The 20,121-nt window shown below is 45.4% G+C and overlaps 1 protein-coding gene across 1 annotated transcript in view; it reads right to left on the bottom strand.

Annotated features, from left to right (window-relative positions):
• Positions 1-261: 261 nt before the first annotated feature.
• Positions 262-20,121, bottom strand: part of DND1 (DND microRNA-mediated repression inhibitor 1) — a 224,108-nt gene continuing 204,248 nt past the window's right edge. Inside the window, exons 3-4 of the mRNA XM_044069845.1 lie at positions 475-936; positions 262-407 (exon numbers count right to left, since the gene is read on the bottom strand). Coding sequence (XP_043925780.1) covers positions 262-407; positions 475-936 — 608 coding nt within the window. The remainder of the gene's footprint in view (positions 408-474; positions 937-20,121) is intronic.

The raw sequence follows: 20,121 nt of genomic DNA, 5'->3' as shown, positions 1-20,121 counted from the left end.
CATCCTTGAAGGACATCCAGGAGCTGGAACAATCACCAGGCTTGGGGGAAATGGGATGACTGAGGAGGTGTGGTAGCCCAAGAGCATTAGGTGAGTACATCCTTGGCAGACCACTCCTCATTGCCTAACCCAACCTACTAATGAAAGTCAACACACTGAGGCTACGGGTCAGCCAGCATACATCATACTGACCATGTCTACCTCCATTGTACCACCCAAACTGAAGACCCCACTTTCCACATCACCTATTACAGACTCTCTTCAGGAGGATCTCTTCTGGTCATCTCTATTCTCTCCACTCCACTCACCTTCATCAGAACGGCACACATCTGGAGAGGGGATGCACTGGCTGTGGATGTTGGGAGCAATGGGAGAATCTGAACAACTGATGGGCAGGTGGGAGTGTGCTAAGGGAAGAAAAAAGAATAAGTAAGGTAACAAATGTGTGTGTGTATTCAGGATGGATTTCTATACCTTCCACAAGAGCCTTTTTTGCCACTGCTGCAGCTTGGTGAGTTTCATACTTCACGATGGCAGTGGCTTTCAGCTTATTTTCTGGACAGGGATATAAACACACATCACGTACTCCTGCTGTAAGTTCCTTCATGAGTTGCAGGACTTCCTCCTTATCCTTCTCCAGTGGGAGCTCATCCACACTCAGCTCACACTTCTCTATACTCCGACACACCACAATGAAGCAGTCCTTCTCTACCTCATAATTGTTCAGGGCAGTAATTGCAGCCTTTGCAATGCGCCGGCTCATATATTTTGCATATGCAAAGCCACGGTTTCCACCACTGAATGTCATCATCAGGCGGAATTCATAGAGTTGCCCTACACTCTGAAAGAGAGGAATAAGCTTGTCCTCATACATATCCTGCGGAATCTTCCCTATGAAAACTTCGGAGCCGCAAGGAGGTGGATGTCCAATCCAACCTGCAAAACAAAATGAATCAGAACTTAATTGCATCAGTGGACACCAACTTACTTTTCACCGCAAGAAAATATTTAAAATCTCAATGTATTTACTAATGTTTCTACATAAATCAACTATATCAGTTTTAGCTGTACTTATTTTATCCCTAAAACACAAATAAACATTTCTTTATATACATCTTACCTGAATCTATTTCACATATACCCTACATCCCCTGTGAAAAAGGCTGCCCAAGAGATTTGTGCTGTTCTACAAGAAAGAATAGTTGTGTAAAATCTTGCCATAACCATAGATGTCCTTCGCAGTATTCTTGGTGTGGGATTTCCTGCCTTCAGGCAACTCGTACGTCAGCTCCTATACAAATGTTTCAGCTTGGCTGTTGCAGCTGCATGGGACGTCACAGGCAGGACCATAAAAGTACAGTTTTGTACCTACCATAAATGTAGATGTTCGAGTGTATACCCTGCTGCAGTCATCACACTTGGGTTATCCTGCCGTCAGGCGGTCCGGCAGTCGGTTGATGTTGAATTCCAAAGTCTTGGTCCGGCGTCGGTTGCTGTCGCTTCTTCCCTGACGTCAGTGCGGCAGGGGTATATAAGAGGCATCCAATGCCATTTTCTTCAGTTTTTCTTGCCCCAGATGTCAGGTGCCCCCCCAAAAGGTGGACAGTAGATAGTACCAATAATAAAAGTTTAGCACAAACAAAACATCCCTCCAGCTTTAAGCAAATACACCACAAAGGTTGTATCAGATTTTAAGGTACTGAAAGATTTCAGTTAGGTCAGAGGGGATGGAGGGAGGGTAACCTGGACTGCAGCAGGGTATACACTCGAACATCTACATTTATGGTAGGTACAAAACTGTACTATGTTCATCGTGTTACCCTGCTGCAGTCATCACACTTGGGTTGAATCCCAAAGCTAAGGATGGGAGGTGGAGTCAAACAGGGTTAGAGGAGGCTAGAAGGCCCAGCAAAACTGCAGTGGCGAAGCCAGCTCTAGACTTAGAGTAAAGTGGTGATAGTGTTTGGTGAAGGTGTGTACTGAACTCCAAGTTGCAGCTTTCAGAATATCCTTGGTTGGCACCCCCCCTGAGGAAGGATGTAGATGTAGTAATGTAGTTGCCTGTGAATGTCCAAGGAGTGCAGGAGTCTTTCTCCTTTGTTCTGTGGATTTGGGAAGAAGGTGGGTAAATGGATGGTTTGATTTAGAGCCACACTGGATACCACCTTTGGCATAAAGGAGGGGTTAGTTCGTAGAGAAACTCTTGTCTTGATGAAAAATGAGGAAAGGCTCTACTGCCATTAGTGCCTGTAGCTCCGAGACTCTTCTGGCTGAAGTAATTGCTAGCAGCAGGGCAGTCTTCCATGATATAAACTTTAAATCAGCTGAGAAAGCTGGCTCAAAAGGTGGCAGCGTAAGTTTTTCCAGAACAAAGTTGAGGTCCCAAGTTGGTGTTGGTGCTCTCCTGGGAGGCCTAATGTTTTTAGCCCCTCTGAGGTACTGCCTTAGAAGTGGATGTGAAAATAAGGGAGGATCCGTGTTGTAGCGAGCTGAAATAGCTGAGGCGTGGATTTTAATAGATGAAAAAGAAAGTCCTTTGTGTAACATCTCAGTTAAATATTGTAGAATCTGAAGTATGTCCGGCAGAAGGGTATTTTGGCCTTTAGCTTGGTTCCAGGCGCAAAATCTTTTCCAATTGTCTGAGTAGGCTTTCCTGGTGCTGGGTCTCCTGGCCTCCAGAATGACATCCATAACAGCTTGTGAAAGAGGAGCTGGCTGGTTGCTTAGGTGATGTGCCATGCAGCCAAATTTAAGGTTTTGAGCTGGCTGTGTAGAATCTGACTGTCTTGTTGTGTGAGATGTGGAATTTGTGGCAAAATCCATGGTGGGCCATGGGCCATGTTCCTTAGTAGAGGGTACCAGTGCTGGCGTGGCCAGTCTGGGGCAATGAGTATCATTTGGGGTCTCTCCATCCTGACTTTCAGCAGCCCCTTTGTGAGAAGGGGCAATGGAGGAAAGGCATATACTGTCAGCATTTTCCAACTGAATGAGAGTGCGTCCACTTTCCAAGCTTGATGGTGAAATGTCCTGGTGCAAAATTTTGATAGCTGATAGTTTTGGGGGTTGGCAAACAGGTCTATGTCTGGGCTCCCCCATTTTTGAGTTATCATTGCAAATACTTGTGGATCCAGTTTCCACTCGTGGGGATCCATGATGTTTCTGCTTAGGTCGTCTGCCAATGTGTTCTTTTTTCCTGGCAGTAATTGATCTTGTAATTGAACTTGGTAAGCCAGTGCCTTGTTCCACAAGGTCAGTGCTTGCCTGCATAGAGGGTAGGAGTGTGTACCCCCTTGCTTGTTTATGTACCACATTACTGTGGTGTTGTCTGTCCTTATTATAAGCTGTCCTGGATGTAAGAGTTCCTTGAAGGCTGTCAGAGCATTCTGTAGAGCTAGCATTTCCTTTTGATTGATGTGCAGATTTCTTTGATCTGCAGTCCATATGCCTTGAACGCACTGTCCTGCCATGTGTGCACCTCAGGCATAGTCCGATGCATCTGTTGTCATAATTTGCCTGGCTGGGGGTAAGGTGAAAGGTTAACCTTTGTTGAGGTGACATGCCTGTGACCACCACAGAAACTCCTGTTGAAGACAGTGAATGAGAGGTATCATTGTTTCCAAGCTGTGGCTGTGTTGAGTCCATACGCTTTTCAGGTACCATTGTAATTTCCTCATATGCAGTTTTGCAAATGGTATTAGTAGTATGCAAGATGCCATGAAGCCCAAGGCCTGCAGAATTTTTCTTGCAGGGAGTTGGGTCTTTGTTGCCATCATTTTGAAGTATTGAGTTAGTTGTAGTTGTTTGTCTGGCATCAGATAAGCCATCTGGGCCGTTGTATTCAAGCTGGCACCCAGGAATGTCATATTTTGTGAGGGCACTAGTTTTGATTTCTTTTCGTTTACTGTGTACCCTAGGCAACTTAGAAGATGTTTTACAAAAGCCAAATGTTGTAAGAGAATGTCCTTGCTTTCTGCTTGGATGAGGCAGTCGTCCAGGTATGGGTATATTTGAATTCCTCTTTGTCTGCAGTATGCAATTACTGATGCCAGGCATTTTGTGAAGACCCTGGGTGCAGTAGATAAGCCAAAGGGCAGTGCAGAGAATTGGTAATGGGTTGAACCTGCAATGAAACGGAGGTATCTTCTGCAATTTTGTCTGATAGGGACATGCAGGTATGCCTCCTTGAGGTCCAACGTTACTAGCCAAGCTTTCTTGCCCAACATGGGAAGAAGCTACTATAGTGTTAATATCTTGAATTTGGGTACTTGCAAGAAGGTGTTTAGAATCGAAAGGTCCAGAATGGGTTTCCAAGCATTGTCCTTTCTGGGGACTAGAAAGAGCCTTGAGTAAAATACTTGGCCTTGCTCCTGTGTAGGTACCAGTTGAATGGCTCTCATGTCCATGAGAGCTGTAATTTGCTTTTGTGCCTCTGCTCATTGATTTTGTGGCAGGTTTGGCATTCCTTTTATCCTTGGCAAGGTGTGGAAATGGAATCTGTATCCTTGTGAGATAATGTCTAGGACCATTTGTCCTTTGTGATGATGCGCCAGTTGTCTGCAAAAAGTGCTAATTTTCCTCCCAAGGGAGCTGCCAAGAGAGCTTTGCTTGGCAGTTTGAGGTTTAAGTCATTGTGTTTGTCTTCTAGTAGTTTGGGACCCATCTTCTCCTCCCTTCTCTGTTGCAGTGCCCCATTGGCAAGGTTTGTAACGGATTTGTGCTTGTCCACTGCCCCTTGGGCGTCTGTATTTACCCCTCTGTGGTTGGTCAGAAGCTGGAAAGGACCAATTTTTTGTTGGCCAATTTCTGCTGAAGCGTGGGGGTTGTACCTGTAAGAAATCTTTGACTGTCTGCATAGATTTTGACTTATCCTCCATTTTCTTTAAAACCTCTTCTGCTTTAACTCCAAATAAGACATCCTGCTGTAAGGGTGCATCTAGTAACTTTGCTTTAACCAAGCATGCCTACGTATAACAGACCCAATAACAGCTGCTCTACAGGAAGCTTCCAAGGAATCAAATCCACATTGTAAAGTATGTTTGCCCACCTGTTCAGCTGCTTACAACAGATCCTGCATTTCCTTAAATTCAGATTGTTGAGGGTGAGTGCTCATCTTTTGTTTTATTTGAGGCATTAGGAATTGCTGGTATTTCAGCATGTGAAATTGACAATTTAGTGCTCTCACAGCTAGAGTAGCTAAGGTGTAAACCTTCTTCCCCCACCTATCTAGTGCTCTGGAGTCCCTTTCAGAGGGTACAGGATTTTTAGCCATAGAAGCCTTACCCCCTTGGGACCCTGGGAGATTGTCTCTAGGTCAGCAACAGGGCTTTTGTAAAGGAATTTGAGTGAGTCAGGCACTCTATAATATCTGTCTGGTTTAGCTGGAGCAGGAGGCAGAGAATCTGGATTTAGACTAGATTCTAAGTAAACATCATCCGCAATGTCTAAAACTGGAGGGATAGCAAGTGGTCTGTGATGGGGCAGTAAAAGAAACTCTTGGAGCCTTTTCTTTGAGTCGGAGTAGTCCTGACCTTCCCAGTGGAAATGTTCCCTCATGGTATGTAAGGTTTCCCCAAAGGAATAGTCTTCAGGGGGAGAAGCTGAGGGAATGGAATCTTCAGCATCAGAATCTTCATAAGGGGGAAAGGAGTAATCCTGTTTCTCAGAGGAGCCTGAGGAAATAAGACACTTGATCAGAGGAGACATAATCCTCCTCTTGTCTAGGCCTTTTGTCTGGGGGGAGGTTGGGAACCCCTGATTAAAGAAATCAAATCTTCAGCCATTTTAAGCATCTGTTTCTTAGGCATGGGGCCTTGAACTGGAGAGTGATGTGCAGTCTTTTTTGGTTTTAGAGGAGTTTTAAGCTTAGCATAAGATTTTATGGTGAGAGTAGTCAGTCTGAAGACACCTTCTGTAACCGAAGGTGTTTCCACAGCACCGGCTTCTCCTTCTGCAATGTTGTCAGTAGGGCCTAAAAAAAATGGCTGCGTCGGCCTAGAACTCTCTGCTTGAGAATCCGAAGCGGTCTGGGGTTGCAATTCTGCAGTCTCCAGGGGCTGCGCAGGTGCCTCACTGAAAACCGGGAACCGTGACCAGCCCAGCCTAGGCCTCGGAGTCTGGCTTGGATCTAGGCTGCCTGTCTTTATCTTTGCGTTTTTTATGCACGCCGGTAGTCGGTTGTTCCGTCGGCATAGTGTAATTAAATTTCCTACCGAAGTAGTGTCGTGCAAAATCAAAGCATCGCTTTATAGTTCACTTATTGAACCTAGCACAAAACCGACAACCAGTGACGTTGTGGTCTGGGCCTAGGCAAGGTATACAAAAAGAATGAAAGTCCTTATGAGGTATTTGCTTCCCACAAGAAATGCAATTGTTACCTTTTTCTGACATTGGACTGAGGCAAGAAAAGGTTCCCCAATGGGGTACTTAGCCTTGAAGACTTCGGACTGAAACTCGATGCGAAAATCTCAGGTGTCGGCCGACCGGCACTTGCAAACTGCTTCTGCTTCGGGCACCGCGCGGCAAGAAAGACTGGAGAAAATGGCGTTCGATGCCTCTTAAATACCCCTGCTGCACTGATGTCAGGGAAGAAGCGACAGCATCCGACGCCGGTCCAAGACTTTGGAATTCAGGCCGACTGCGGGACCGCCTGACGACAGGATAACCCAAGTGTGATGACTGCAGCAGGGTAACACGATGAACATCTTGTACCGAAGTTCAGAATACAGCAAAACCTGAATTCAGGACTATTCTAGCACAGTAAAGGCGGGAAAAAGTACAGTTTTGTACCTACCATAAATGTAGATGTCCGATAGGTATGCAACTGCAGTCCTGACATATGGGTTGTCCTGCCTCAGGCAGCCCTTCGGTCAGCCGGATTCCAAAGACTGGGTCTGGCGTCGGCTGCTGTCGCCCTTTCCCTGACGTCAGAGCGCCTAGGGTATAAAAGCATCAGCCGACGCCATCTTCTTTAGTGTTTCTTGCCCCAGATGCCAGGTGCCCTCTAAGGAAGGCTAAATTTTGAAAATAGAGAAAAAATTCCAGACAAGTACAACAACATAAAAACAAATACACCATAAAAGATTACCCCAGGTAGCTAAAATGAGGGGTAGAAACCCAAAAGAATACCACAGAGGGGTAGGTGGGAGGGAAAACCTGACTGCAGTTGCATACCTATCGGACATCTACATTTATGGTAGGTACAAAACTGTAATATGTCCTTCAAGGATGCAACTGCAGTCCTGACATATGGGTTGAATACCATAGCCAACCTGGGGGTGGTAGGCACTAAGACAAAGATGGTGTAGCTAAAATGCCCTGCAGGACTGCAGAAGCAAACCCTGCACTGGATCTGGAATATAAAGGCAGGTTGTAATGTTTGGAAAATGTATGCATGGAGCTCCATGTAGCAGCTTCTAACATGTCCTTTGTTGCCACTCCTCTTAAAAAGGCTGTGGAGGTGGCTGTAGCTCTGGTGGAATGTGGCCTGATGTCAGCTGGCACAGTTTTCCATGAAAAGAGTAGCAGAATCGAATGCAATTTCCAATCCATTTAGAAATTGTCTATTTGGAAATTGCTTTTCCCTGCAATCCAGCAGCGCAAGCTACAAAAAGCTGGTCAGATTTTCTGAAAGGCTTTGTTCTGTCCACGTAGTAGCGCAACTGTCTGTATATGTCCAAGGTGTGCAGAAATCTCTCTCCTTTATTTTGAGGATTGGGAAAGAAGGTAGGCAGGTGAATAGCTTGATTCAGGGACACCCTGGCTACCACCTTTGGCATGAATGACGGATTGGTTCTCAATGAAACTCTGTCCTGATGAAAAATGAGAAATGGTTGTATAGCCATAAGGGCCTGTAGCTCAGGGACTCTTCTTGCTGATGTTACTGCCAGAAGGAAAGCTGTCTTCCAAGACAGAAATTTCAACTCTGAAGGTGCTGCTGGTTCAAAGGGAGGAAGAGTTAATTTTTCCAGCATGAAGTTGAGGTCCCATGCAGGCACTGGTGGTTTCCTTGGAGGGTTGATGTTCTTTATACCTCTTAGAAACTGTCTTAGCAATGGGTGAGAAAATACAGGCGGGTCAGTGTTATATTTGGCAGATATTGCTGAAGCATGTATTTTTATGGAAGAATATGAAAGGCCATTGTGGAGCATTTCAGCCAAGTATTCCAGGATCTGTGGAATGCTCATCACTGATGGGTCTTGACCGTTTTTGCTGTTCCAGATAAGAAATCTCTTCCATTTTTCTGAGTATGTTTTTCTAGTGGAAGGTCTGCGCGCCTTCAGGATGATATCTTTTACCCTTTGGGAAAGAATATCCTGAGGAATAGTCATGGAATCTTCCAAGCTGTCAGCTTCAATGTTTTCAAGCTGGGGTGTAGTGTCCTGTAATTGTGCTGTGTCAGAAGAAGTGGCCTTTGAGGAAGGAGCCACGGATTGGTGTGTGTCAAGCTCCGTAGCAGTGGGTACCAGTGTTGTCTTGGCCAGTCTGGAGCTATCAGTATGACTTTCGGTTGCTCTATCTTGATCTTTAGTAACACCTTGGTCATCAAAGGAAGAGGTGGGAAGGCATATAGTGTTAGAGAGTTCCAACTGAAGGAGAGAGTGTCCACCTTCCATGCTTGAGGATGGTATGTCCTTGTGCAAAACTTTTTCAGATGGTGATTGAGGTGGGAGGCAAAAAGATCTATGTCCGGCCTTCCCCATGCTTGAGTTATTTGTAAGAAAATGTCTGGATGCAACATCCATTCGTGTGGATCCATGATGTTTCTGCTTAGGCTGTCCGCCAGAACATTGTCCTTCCCTGGTACAAACTGGGATTGTAGCTCTATTTTCAGTTGTAGGGAAATATCCCACAGATTCATTGCCAGTCTGCAAAGAGGGTAGGAATGGGTACCTCCTTGCTTGTTTATGTACCACATAACTGTGGTATTGTCTGTCTTTATTAGTAGATGGCCCTAATGCATGAACTTTTCGAAGGCCTTGATTGCATGTATCACTGCCAGCATTTCTTTTTGGTTGATGTGCAGGTGCTTCTCTTTTTGTGTCCACTGTCCTTGAATGCATCTGCCCTCCATGTGCGCCCCCCATCCATGGTCTGAGGCGTCTGTTGTTATGGTTTGACTTGTATGAGGCTTGCTGAAAGGCAGACCTTTGTTTATCTGGCTTTCTTGAGCCCACCACAGGAATTCCTTTTGAAGGCATGGAATGAGTGGGAACAATGCTTCCAGGCTGTGGCTGTGTTGAGACCATAGACTTTTTAGATACCATTGTAGTTTCCTCATATGCAGCCTTGCGTGTGGAATCAGAAGAATGCAAGATGCCATGAAACCCAGGGCCTGCAGGATTTTCCTTGCAGTCATCTGGGTGTGCGTTGCTAATTTCCTGAAGTATTCTGGTAATTGGTTTTGTTTTTCTTTTGTCAGAAACGCCATCTGGGTGTTTGTGTCCAGTGTGGCACCCAGGAAAGGTATTTGTTGGGATGGTACGAGACTTGATTTCTGAATATTGACTGTGTATCCCAAGGCCTGCAGTAGGTGAATGACATAGTCCAAGTTTTTTAACAAGGCTTGTTGGCTGTCCGCTTGTATAAGGCAGTCGTCCAGGTAAGGGTATATTTGTATCCCCTGGAGTCTGCAATGTGCAATTACTGATGCCAGGCATTTCGTGAACACTCTGGGCACAGTAGATAAGCCAAAGGGCAATGCTGAGAATTGATAATGCTCTGAGCCTGCAAGAAATCTGAGGTATCTTCTGCAACTTTGTCTGATTGGGACATGCAGGTATGCCTCCTTGAGGTCCAGAGTTACCAGCCAAGACCCCTTGCCCAGCATGGGAAGGAGTTGCTGTAAAATCAGCATTTTGAATTTCGGCACAATAAGGTAAGTATTCAGTGCGGACAAGTCCAGAATGGGTCTCCATTGGTTTTCTTTTCTGGGAACAAGGAACAGTCTTGAATAAAATCCTTGGCCTTGTTCTGCAGAAGGAACCTTCTCTATTGCTCTTATTTGAAGTAGGTTTGTTATTTGTTTGAGTGCCTCTGCCCTTTGATTTGGTGGCAGATTTGGCCTGCCATGCCTTGTTGGTAGTGTATGAAAATGTAATCTGTATCCTTTGTCTATTATGTCCAGTATCCATTTGTTCTTTGTAATATTGTGCCAATTTTGTGAGAATAAAGATAATTTTCCACCCAAAGGTGCTTCTAATTGATCCCTGGATGGCGGAGTCAAAGCCAAGTCACTGAGATTGTCCCTGCGGAGAAGTGGAAGGTCCTGCTCCACCTCTCTGGTTTGGAGGCTGCCATTGGCGTCCTCTATAGAAGCCTCGAGTTTGCCCTCTACCTCTGCCACGCCTGTTTTTGCCTCTTTGAAATTTGTCTGTGTCTGGAAAGGCCCAATGCTTAGAAGGCCAATTCCTGCTGAATCTTGGAGGCTGTACCTGGAGGAAATCTTTAACTGTTTGCACTGATTTTGCCTTTTCCTCTATTTTCTTTAAAAACTCTTGTGCAGTAGCACCAAATAGCTTATGTTTCTCTAGTGGTGCGTCCAAAAGCTTAATTTTCACATGGTCTGGCAATGTTTGTTCCTTTAACCAAGCATGTCTGCGTATGACCGCACCTGTCATTGCTGCTCTACACGAAGCTTCCAATGCATCATATCCACACTGAAGGAAATGGCTGCTAACCTGCTGAGTATTATGAACCAATTCCTGTAACCCTTTTCTATCTAATGGTTCAGGGGAAGCCAATTTCTTTTGCAAGTCATCCAACATGTATTCCTGATACTGAATCATATGAAATTGACAATTTAATGCTCGCATAGAAAGGGTGGAAGATGTACATACTTTCTTGCCCCACCTTTCTAAAGCCCTAGAATGTCTTTCCGAAGGAAGTGGATTCTTAGCAGTAGTGGAGGAAACCCCTTTAGGCCCCTGAGAAATAGTTTCAGGGTCAGCAGTATGGCCCTTATACAGGAATTGATGTGTGTCTGGGACCCTGTAGTACCTGTCTGGCTTGACAGGAGCAGGGGGGAGGGAGTCAGGGGAAACCCTAGATTCTAAGTACACATCATCTAAAACATTTAAAACTGGAGGAATAGCTAAGGGTCTATGCTGAGGTAGCTTTTAAAAATTCCCTTAACCTTTTCCTAGAATCTGAGTATTCTTGGCCTTGCCATTTGAAGTGTTCCCTCATGGAATGAAGCGTTTCCCCAAAGGAAAACTCCTCAGGAGGAGAAGCAGAGGGAATGGATTCCTCCGCATCAGAATCCTCGTAGGCCGGGAAGGCCTCCTCCTGGTAGTCTGAATGTGCAGAATCACCTGAGGCCTCATCGGAGGACTGGGGATCTACCTGCTCAACCCTAGGCCTCTTGACAAAAGGTGGCTGAGAGCCTCTATCTGGATGTGGCTGAGAACCCCTGATTAAAGAAATAAGGTCCTCAGCTAAACTTAAAATTTGAGAACCAGAAGTGGATCCCAGAGAAACAGATCTTGGAGGGAGAGACTTAGCCTGTTTGGCAGCCTTAGCACATGTGTAGGCCTTAATGGACATAGACACTGGAGGCCTGGCAGCCCCACGTGCTGGAGTAGTCTTATCCACTGAAATGGTGTCAGAAATATCCTGGGCTACGGTCTCAGAGGGGAGAACAGAAACCGGCACCGAGCTGGCCTCCGGTACCGAAGTAACCGGTGGGGCGGTGTCGTCGGTCTGTAGCGGTTGTGAAACCAGCTCAGAGGAGACCGAGACACTCGCGGTAGGCCTAAGCATGGTGTCGGTCGAGACCACGGGCCGCGAGTGTCGGTCCTTATCCTTCCATTTTTTAGGTAAATGCGCTATCGGAAGCTCCGACGGCATGATATAACAGAAATCTTCCCCAAAATAATCCTGTGCAAACTCTGACCGACGCCTAAGAGTGTGTTTATTGAAAGAGGCACAAGCTGCACAGGCCGAGCCGTTGTGTTCTGGGCCTAGGCAGGGTAAGCAGTAAGAGTGGAAATCCTTATGAGGTATTTGTTTCCCACAAGTTAAACAATTATTAACTTTTACAGTTTTATCTGACATCGGCTGTGGCAAGAAAAGGTCCCCAACGGGGTACTTAGCTTTTTGAAGACTTCAGTAGCTGAAAACACAGGAGTTGGCCGACCAGCACTTGCGAACTGCTTCTGCTTCGGGCGCCGCGCGGCAAGAAAGACTGAAGAAGATGGCGTCGGCTGATGCTTTTATACCCCAGGCGCTCTGACGTCGGGGAAAGGGCAACAGCAGCCGACGCCGGACCCAGACTTTGGAATCCGGCCGACCGAAGGGCTGCCTGAGGCAGGACAACCCATATGTCAGGACTGCAGTTGCATCCTTGAAGGACATCAAAGAATTTTTTTTGTTTTTTTTTCTCTTTTTTTTAGGACAGCATCAGAGGCAGAAAAACACAGTAAATGCTTTGCACAGGCTAGCGCACTTGAGTGGGCAGCCTTAACAGTTAAATCAAACAACAAAAAATGACTTTAAAGTGCAGGTAAGCAAAAAATGAAATAACAAGCTTATTAAGGTATTACAGCAGTCACAAACTCGCTTTTTGGCGAGAAAATGCAGTCGCTAATGTAAAGGTAGCAAAGAAATACTTAAATCAGGTAGCAGTCACTCTTTTTCATCTCTCTGCTGCTAGCACCGCTCTGCAGGACCACAAGGAGGTGCTTATAGCAGAAATTAATGAAATGGCCTATCCATTTAGAAATGGTTTGCTTTGAAATAGCCTTCCCCTCTGCCCCTGCAGCAAATGCCACCAGCAGTTGTTCAGATTTCCTTTGAGGTTTAGCCCTGTCCAAGTAAAATCTAAGTTGTCTGTGCACATCTAAGGAGTGCAGTATCCGTTCCCCTTTGTTCTGTGGATTAGAAAAGAAGGTTGGCAAATGAATGGACTGATTAAGAACCATCCTGGATACTGCCTTGGGCATGAAAGAGGGACTGGTCCTGAGGGACACCCTGTCTGCATGAAAGATGATAAAAGGCTCCACTGCCATAAGGGCCTGTAATTCAGATACCCTTCTTGCTGAAGTGATTGCTAAAAGGAAAGCTGTTTTCCAAGAAAGGAATTTTAACTCTGCAGTTGCCGCTGGCTCAAAAGGAGGAAGAGTGAGTTTTTCCAATACAAAATTAACGTCCCATGCTGGAGTTGAGGCTCTCCTGGGTGGTCTTAAGTTTTTGGCCCTAAAGGAACTGCTTGAGCAGTGGGTGAGAAAAAGTACAGTTGTGTACCTACCATAAATGTAAATGTTTGAGTGTATTCACTGTTGCAGTCATTACACTTGGGTTATCCTGCTGGCAGACGACCCGCAGTCGGCCCGAGTTCCAAAGTCTTGGTCCGGCGTCGGTTACTTTCGCCTCTTCCCTGACGTCAGTGCGCTAGGGGTATAAAAGTAGCAACCAACACCATTTTCTTCAATTTTTCTTGCCCCAGATGTCAGGTGCCCCCAGATAGGAAGACTGGAAAGATAAAATTATGCCCAAAAAACATGCAGATATTACTATAAACATTTTCTTCATCTACAAGCAAATACAGCACATAGGTTGTACAGAGATGAGAAGTACAGAAAAGTCCCAGCAATGAAAAATAAAGGAGGATGGTGGGTGGGTAACCTGGACTGCAACAGTGAATACACTCGAACATCTACATTTATGGTAGGTATACAACTGTACTATGTTCATCGTGTTTCACTGTTGCAGTCATTACACTTGGGTAGAATCCCAAAGCTGAGGTTGGGTGGCTTGGATTTGGAGAGGCTACCAGGCCCTGCAGAACTGCAGTGGCAAAGCCTGCTCTGGATTTAGAGTAGAGAGGTAAGTGGTAGTGCTTGGTGAAAGTGTGCACTGAGCTCCAGGTTGCAGCTTCTAAAATGTCTTTGGTTGGTACTTCTCTGAGAAAAGCTGCTGAAGTGGCTGCTGCTCTGGTAGAATGAGGCCTAATGCCCTTAGGCCCAGATTTGCCATGTTGTGCATAACATAAGCGGATGCAGTGTCCTATCCATTTTCGAGATTGTCTGCTTTGTAATAGGCTTTCCTTGTGATCCTGCAGCATATGCTACAAAAAGTTGCTCAGTTTTTCTGAAAGATTTTATTTTGTCCGAGTAGAATCATAGCTGTCTGTGTATATCCAAAGCATGCAGAAGTCTCTCCCCTTCATTCTGGGGATTTGGGTAAAAAGTAGGCAAATGAATGATTTGGTTTAAGGCCACATTGGAGACCACTTTTGGCATGAATGTTGGGTTTGTCCTAAGAGAAACCCTGTCCTGATGAAAAATGAGGAAAGGTTCCACAACCATTAATGCCTGTAACTCTGAGACTCTTCTTGCTGAAGTTATTGCTAAGGGTAGAGCAGTTTTCCATGACAAGAATTTTAGATCAGCTGTGCTGGCTGGTTCAAAACATTTTGAATTTTGGAACATCCAGGAAAGTATTTAGGATTGACAGGTCCAGTATTGGTCTCCAGCTTTTGTCCTTTCTGGGTACTAAGAAAAGTCTTGAGTAAAATCCTTGTCCCTGTTCTTGCTGAAAAGTCTTGAGTAAAATCTTGCTGTGGAACTTTTTGAATAGCTCCCATGTCCATAATTGCAGCAATCTGTTTTTGTGCCTATGCCCATTGGTTTTGTGGCAGGTCTTGCACACGTTTTGGTTTTGGAAGCGTGTGAAAGTGGAACCTGTAACCCTGAGAAACAATATTCAGCACCCATTGGTCCTGGGTGATCATGTGGCAATTTTTTTGAGAAAAGTGCTAGCTTTCCCCCTAGGGGTGCTGTCAAAAGGTAAGTGCTTGGTATTTGTAGAGGGAAGTCATTGGGACTGTTTCCTATAAGGTTGTGATTTGTCTTCCCCTCCTTTGGGGGATGAAGCACCCCATTGCTTAGGTCTGTAGGAACCTTGGGGCTGAGATCTGCCTCTTGGGCATCTGCATCTGCCTCTCTGTGGCCTATCTGACACTGGAAAGGACCAATTTTTTGAAGGCCAGTTTCTGCTAAATCTAGGTGGTTGAACCTGTAAGAAATCTTTCACTGTCTGCAATGACTTTGCTTTAACACCTCTTCTGCCTTACACCAAACAAAGTATCATGCTGTAATGGAGCATCCAATAATTTTACTTTAACATGGTCAGGTAAACTTTGTTCTTTCAACCAAGCATGCCTTCGAATAACAGAGCCTGTAACTGCGGCTCTACAAGAAGCCTCTAATGAATCAAAACCACATTGCAGAGTATGCTTTCCCATTTGTTCAACTGCATGCAATAAATCCTGCATTTCCTTACTGTCAGGACTTTCTGTATTTGAAACCATTTTCTGTTTTAACAATGACATGAGGTACTGTTGATATTTAAGCATGTGAAACTGGCAGTTTAAAGCACTTACAGCTAAAGTAGCAGAAGTATAAACTTTTTTCCCCCATCTGTCCAGAGCTCTGGAATCCCTATCCGAGGGAATTTTTAGCAGTGGAAACCTTAACCCCTTTAGGACCCTGAGAAATTGTTTCTGGGTCTGCAGCGGGGTTTTTGTAAAGAAATTTATGAGAGTCAGGGACCCTGTAGTACCTGCCTGGCTTGACTGGTGCAGGGGGTAAAGAATCAGGAGACAGACTGGATTCAGAAAAAACATAATCAACAATATCAAGTACAGGGGGGATAGCCAGGGGCCTGTGCTGAGGCAATAAAAAGAAGTCTCTGAGCCTTTTCTTGGATTCTGAATAATCCTGGCTCTCCCAATGGAAATGCTCCCTCATGGTGTGCAGGGTTTCCCCAAAAGAATAATCCTCAGGCGGAGAGGCTGAAGGCATGGACTCTTCTGCATCAAAGTTCTCATAGGGAGGGAGAGAATATCCCTGATTAGAAGAGGAATCAGAGGAAATGGAAACCTGGTCAGAGGAATCATAGTCAGTGTCTTGCCTAGGCCTTTTGTCAGGAGAGGGATGGGTACCCCTGATTAAAGTAATTAGGTCTTCGGCCATTTTAAGCATCTGTTTCTTTGGCATGGAGGACTGTTCTGGAGAATGCTGCACTTGTTTCCTTGTCTTTAATGGTGTTTTTGACTTTGCCTTTGCTGTTGTAGTGGGCTTAATTGTAAGCTGTGAAGGTCTGAAAACACCCTCAGAAGCCGATGCCTGCTCAGCGGCTCCAGACCCATCTGAGGGAATAGTTTCCGTAGGCCCAATACTTTAAGTTTCCACAGGCCTCGGTGTCTCCATTTGGCTGTCGGTTATGGCCTGTGGCTCTGAGGTAGCGGGTGTCAGGGGCTGCGAAAGCGCCTCACTGAGAACCGGCGACTGGCCTAGAAGAGGCTTCGTTGTCAGTTTTGGACCTCGGATGCCTGCCCTTTTCTTTGTCTTTGCATTTTTTATAAATTCCGGTCGTCGGTTGTTCCGACTGCATTGTGTAATTAAACCTTCAGCCAAAATAATGTAAAGCAAAATCAAACAGATAGTGCGTTTATTGAATCTAGCACAAAACTGACAACTAGTAACATCGTGGTCAGGGCCTAGGCAAGGAATACAGTAAGAATGAAAGTCCTTATGAGGTATTTGCTTCCCACAAGAAATACAATTATTAACTTTTACTGACATCGGTCTGGAGCAAGAAAAAGTTTCCCCAATGAGGTACTTAGCTTTACTGAAGACTTTGGTTCTGAAACTCAATTTTTGAAAATCTCAGGAGTGGGCCGACCGGCACTTGCGAACTGCTTTTGCTTTGGGCACCGCACGGCAAGAAAGACTGAAGAAAATGGCGTCGGTTGCAACTTTTATACCCCTGGCACACTGACATCAGGGAAGAGGCGACAGCAACCGATGCCGGACCAAGACTTTGGAACTCGGGCCGACTGCGGGTTGCCTGCCAGCAGGATAACCCAAGTGTAATGACTGCAACAGTGAAACACGATGAACATCAGGGGTGGTTCTGTGTTGTAATGAACTGAAATGGGTGAGGTGTGAATTTTGATGGAGAAAAAGGAAAGGCCCCTGTGAAGCTTCTCAGTTAAGTATTGAAGAATCTGAGGTAAATTGGGTGCTGCTGTGGCCATCCTTTGAGTTTGGTTCCAGGCACAGAATCTTTTCCATTTTCAGCATACGATTTTCTAGTACTAGGCCTCCTTGCCTCCAAAATGACATCCAACACTTGTTTACTGAGGGATGGCAACGGAGAGATTAGGTAATTAGCCAGGCTGCCAGGTTCAGGGTTTGAAGCTGGAGGTTCAGAATCTGGCTCTCCTGCTGAGACAGCAGGGCAGGGGTCTGAGGTAGGTGCCATGGGGCCAGCTGTGACACACTGTGCAAGAAGGGGTACCAGTGTTGGCGTGGGTAGTCTGGTGCAATCAGTATAATCCTTGGTCTGTCCTGTTTGATCTTTAGTAGTCCTTTGGAGAGGAGAGGCAGAGGAGGAAAGGCATAAACTGATAAATTTTTCCAGCTGAAGGACAGAGCATCCACTTTCCAAGCTTGTTTGTGGGGACTCCTTGTGCAGAATTTGTCTGTTTGTTAGTTCTGGGGGGAGGAAAAAGTACAGTTTTTGTACCTACCATAAATGTAGATGTTCGAGTGCTAATACAGCTGCAGTCATAAAGTACAGTTTTGTACCTACCATAAATGTAGATGTCCGAACAGGATAGCATCTGCAGTCCTAACAAATGGGTTGTCCTGTCGTCAGGCAGCCCTTCGGTCGGCCGGATTCCAAAGTCTGGGTCTGGCCTCGGCTGGTGTCGCACTTCACCCGACGTCATCTCTGCTGGTCTTCGGGTATAAAGGCATCAGCCGACGCCATTTTCCTCAGTGTTTCTTGCCCCAGATGCCAGTTGCCCTCTTGGAAAGCTAAATTTTGGATAAATGCCAATGTTTCCAAAAAAGTAAAAGCAAACACAAAAAATAAGCATGTATGTACATATATACAAACAAATACACCATAAGAGATCCCCCCCCAGCTAGCTATTAGGAGGGTGAATACCCTAGGAGTACCACAGAGGGAAGGAGGGGTAATCCTGACTGCAGATGCTATCCTGTTCGGACATCTACATTTATGGTAGGTACAAAACTGTACTATGTCCTTCAAGGATGCATCTGCAGTCCTAACAAATGGGTAGAATACCATAGCCAAACTAGGGAGGAGGAAGAAGAATTATGGTGTAGTTAGGATCCCTTGCAAAACAGCAGTGGCAAAGCCTGCTCGGGATCTAGAGTATAGAGGTAAGTTATAATGCTTGGCAAATGTATGCACGGAGGTCCAAGTAGCCACCTCAATAATGTCCTTGGTAGCCACTCCTGAAGAAAGCTGTGGTAGTGGCTGTAGCCCTTGTAGAATGAGGCCTTATGTTCTGTGGAATTTGCTTTCCATGGTAGGAGTAACAGAATCTTATGCAATTTCCTATCCACTTGGAGATTGTCTGTTTGAAATTGCTTTTCCTTCCCTTCCTGTTGCATAAGCTACTAGAAGCTGGTCAGTTTTTCTATTTCCCTTGGTTCTGTCCAGGTAGTAGCGCAACTGTCTGTGTACATCCAAGGTATGCAGCAGTCTTTCCCCTGTTCTGTGGATTGGGAAAGAAGGTAGGTAGGTGGATTGCCTGGTTTAGAGACACTCTGGATACCACCTTAGGCATAAATGTAGGATTAGTTCTCATGGACACTCTATCTTGATGGAAGATTAGGAAGGGTTGTACTGCCATTAAGGCCTGTAGTTCAAAACCCTCCTTGCTGAAGTAATTGCCAGTAGGAAAGCAGTTTTCCAGGATAGGTGTTGAAGGTCTGCTGTTGCTGCTGGTTCGAATGGAGGGAGTGTCAATTTTTCTAGCACAAAGTTCAAGTCCCATGCTGGTAATGGTGGTTTCCTAGGAGGTTTTACATTCTTGATTCCTCTGAGGAACTGCCTGAGTAGAGGGTGTGTGAGAAGACAGGGGATCAAGCTGTATTCTGCAGAAATAGCTGATGCATGTATCTTGATGGAGGAATAGGACAGGCCTGTATGGAGAAGCTCTGCCAAATACTCCAGGATGTTGGCAATATCTATCTTTGACACATCTTTTCCTCTTTCAGAACTCCAAATGACAAACCTTTTCCATTTTCCTGCATAGTTCCTTCTTGTTGAAGGTCTGCGGCTCAAGGATAATGTCTTTAACCCTTTGGGATAAATCTGGGTTAGTTGCTCTTATGTAATGTTCCAGGCAGTCAGTTGTAGAGTTTTCAGGTTTGGATGCATGATGTTGTAGTCGCTCTGAGTTAACATCAAAGGAATCAGGGTAGTGTCCACGTTCCCCGAGACATGCTCCTCAGCAAAGGATACCAATGTTGTCTTGGCCAATTTGGAGCTATCAGAATTATCCTTGGACGTTCCTCTGATTTTCAGTAGTACCTTGTGCATCAAAGGAAGAGGTGGAAATGCATATGCTGTCAGGTCTTTCCAACTGAAGGATAGAGAGTCCACTTTCCAAGCCAGTGGGTGGTATGTCCTTGTGCAGAATTTCTTGATCTGGTGGTTGAGTGGGGATGCGAATAGGTCTATTTGTGGCATTCCCCATTTTTTTGTGATGGCCTTGAATATGTCGGGGTTTAGCATCCATTCGTGAGCATCCGAGGTAGTTCTGCTTAACATGTCTGTTAGGATGTTTTCTTTTCCCGGTACAAATATTGCCTGTAACTGGATGTTGTAGCTCAGAGCCATATTCCATAGGTCCAGAGCCATTCGACATAGGGGGTATGAATGAGTGCCTCCCTGTTTGTTGATGTACCACATGACTGTGGTGTTGTCTGTCCTTATCATTAATTGGCCTTCTTTGAGGAATGGTCTGAAATTCTGGATTGCTAGTTTTACTGACAGCATTTCTTTTTGATTTATGTGCAGGTGCAGCTGATCTGGAGTCCATAATCCTTGAATGCATTTGTCCAGCATGTGGGCCCCCCAACCTAGGTCTGAGGCATCCGTTGTGATGGTTTGGCTTGCTTGAATGTTGTGGAAGGGCAAACCTGGGTTTGACTGGCATGCTTGAGCCCACCATAGGAACTCTTGTTTCAGGCATGGGATTAGTGGTATTTCGGTTTCTAAGCTGTGCCTGTGTTGAGACCATAAATTCTTTAGGTACCACTGTAGCTTTCTCATATGCAGTCTGGCATGGGGAACCAG

The sequence above is a fragment of the Protopterus annectens genome, chromosome 4.part0 (genome assembly GCF_019279795.1).
Source record: "Protopterus annectens isolate FY-2018-M chromosome 4.part0, PAN1.0, whole genome shotgun sequence".
Classification (NCBI taxonomy): domain Eukaryota; kingdom Metazoa; phylum Chordata; order Ceratodontiformes; family Protopteridae; genus Protopterus; species Protopterus annectens.
The sequence above is the reverse complement of the archived record's forward strand: the minus strand, read 5'-3'. Positions and strand labels throughout refer to the sequence as shown.